Source organism: Phaethon lepturus, unplaced genomic scaffold (genome assembly GCF_000687285.1).
Source record: "Phaethon lepturus isolate BGI_N335 unplaced genomic scaffold, ASM68728v1 scaffold10636, whole genome shotgun sequence".
NCBI lineage: Eukaryota > Metazoa > Chordata > Aves > Phaethontiformes > Phaethontidae > Phaethon > Phaethon lepturus.
Genome location: NW_010544098.1, coordinates 1 through 2276, shown reverse-complemented (window position 1 = coordinate 2276; position 2276 = coordinate 1). Strand labels below are relative to the sequence as shown.

The 2276-nt window shown below is 32.7% G+C and overlaps 1 protein-coding gene across 1 annotated transcript in view; it reads right to left on the bottom strand.

The window, feature by feature from the left end:
- Positions 1-1725, bottom strand: part of LOC104621929 (spindlin-Z-like) — a 5009-nt gene extending 3284 nt beyond the window's left edge. Inside the window, exons 1-2 of the mRNA XM_010288560.1 lie at positions 1685-1725; positions 4-255 (exon numbers count right to left, since the gene is read on the bottom strand). Coding sequence (XP_010286862.1) covers positions 4-255; positions 1685-1725 — 293 coding nt within the window. The remainder of the gene's footprint in view (positions 1-3; positions 256-1684) is intronic.
- Between the last annotated feature and the right edge of the window lie 551 nt (positions 1726-2276).

The following is a 2276-nucleotide window of genomic DNA, read 5'->3' as shown; positions in this document are numbered from 1 at the left end:
CCAACTCTGTCTGGAAGGACTTCAAGTGCTGAAACTCTTTCATCTTTGTGCAGTTCCAGTCCATAAACACAATCAAATCCATCATACTTTATAAGATAGAGAGAGGGATTTACAGGAACTTGATCAAGAACTGTGCCCTTCCATTGCGTTACAGGTCCACTCCCTTCTTTCCAGCCATGCTGTATTCTGCAGCCTACAATGTTTCTTCGTGGCTGAGAAATAGGTTTGCTTGGTCCAACATTGTTTCTATGCTTTCTGTACACAGATACAAACATAACATTAAACAAGTACATACTCAAAATTCTACTCTGGACAAGAGCTGTATGCTTTAAGAAGGCAATATATTATTATATATTAATAAAGATACATTAAATTATAACACATACAACTTGGTGCATCTTATTCAAACTAGGGTATAAAGCATATTACATTGTACTGGAAAAAGAAAAAAAAAACCACACTGAAAAGTAGTGGAACACTTTCAACATTTTGTATAAGGTTGCTTTCATAAACAGTAGTTTCTAAAACTAGTTTGCTTAAACCAAAACAACTATTTTAGCCATTGCTACACTGATCATCAAAAGTAAAACTTGCTTGTTAAAACCCTAAATCAGGTCTCAAAGAGCAATGTTATCTAACAGTATTATACTTTTGCTACTTAGTTGTTCTCTGCAGAACAGTAAACATAATTCCCTTACCCCAGGAGGAAGAAGTCAGCAGAAACATTAGTCGTGGTTGCCTAAAATTCTTCAAAGCATTTGTTTTCCCTAACCTGTGTTGTCACTCAAAGGAAATTTCGCTTCCCTCTGCACTTACAGGTATCTTTGACTTCAAGTGTTTTTAAAGACACATGGTAGCGACAATATTCTTCTAATGCTCCTTTTTAGTACAACACAAGAAAAATGATATGCAAAGGTCACAGCAATAGAAGGGGTACTCTTTAAAGCAGATAATAAATTAAATATACTTTTAACCCTTCCTCAGTTTTTTAATCCAACTTGCATGGAAAGATTCCTTCTGGTGAATATCAGTTGCTCTGATAAACAGTCATGTAAGCTATTTGACAGTTTCAACCCACTAAAACAGCGTTATACAATTTTTATTCCACTCAGTTAAAAAAAAAAACAGTAACTGACAGTTGTGAATACAAGTGAAGAAACATATGAACATTACGACAGTACATTGGTGACAAATGTATATGATCTTTATTTTAGCATGTTACAATATGTATATTAATTCCTAAAATGATATTTAGAGGGTTGCCTGATTAAAATTCTCAGAAATGTTAGCTAATTCCAAAATATATTTCTGGATTAGTTACCAGTTATAGTACACTTCATTTAAATGGCAATAAAATATACACATCACTAGCATGCTTAAAAGCAACATCTAAAAAAAGAAAAATCAGTTGCAGAAAACATCCATCCTTAGATTAGTGACAGTGACCAAAGAGAAATGTATGACAGAGATCCAAAAGACACAAATAGCAACCATATCAGTAAAGTCTAATAATGAGTCTTAAAGATATAATAAAAACAGTATATAAAATTAGTAATGCTGAAGATGTAATCATAACTATTAAAAACAAGATGTAAAATTCATTCAGCAGCTTGTCCCACCTCCAGACTTTTATTCTCCATGAAAATCTTAGCAGATTTCCACAGGATCTTTTGTGAAATTTAACTTTTGTGATGATTTAACCTTATCAAGGACGTCAGCCTGCATTGATAATCTGTGTTGTCAAAGCTAGGAGTATTATAGAAATGCTAACCTCTTCCAGTTAAAGAGGCACTCCCTTGCAAAGTTGGTTATAATTTTCCACAGAAACTTGAAGACATTTTCAAATACTAGTTCTTGCTCAAGTCTTACTTTTAAAAATTATAATAGTCTCAGTAATATGTTATTATGAAGAAATGAGATCTGGTTCTTGAGCACAATGAAAATGAGTTTGTTTTGCATGCAACTAATTTATTTAGTTTTAATGAATCTTAATTCCATTATAAGGCATCCTCACAGAATAAAACCAACTGCTACTGAAGCTAAAAAGTTAAAGTTCAAAAAAGTAAAATAAAACCGTTCATTTTTAACCACAGTCAATTTAACTTTCTGCCTATAAAGCATAATAATATTTAAATTTGCATACTTAAGTGAAAAGCTTCAGTCATGTTGGCTTTGCTGCCAAACCCCAGTGAGTCTTTGCTAAGCATGCATGAACAACAATTGCTTGGTGCTTATTTATTATTATATACTCCAAATGTTTCGGAACTAGGTAGGTA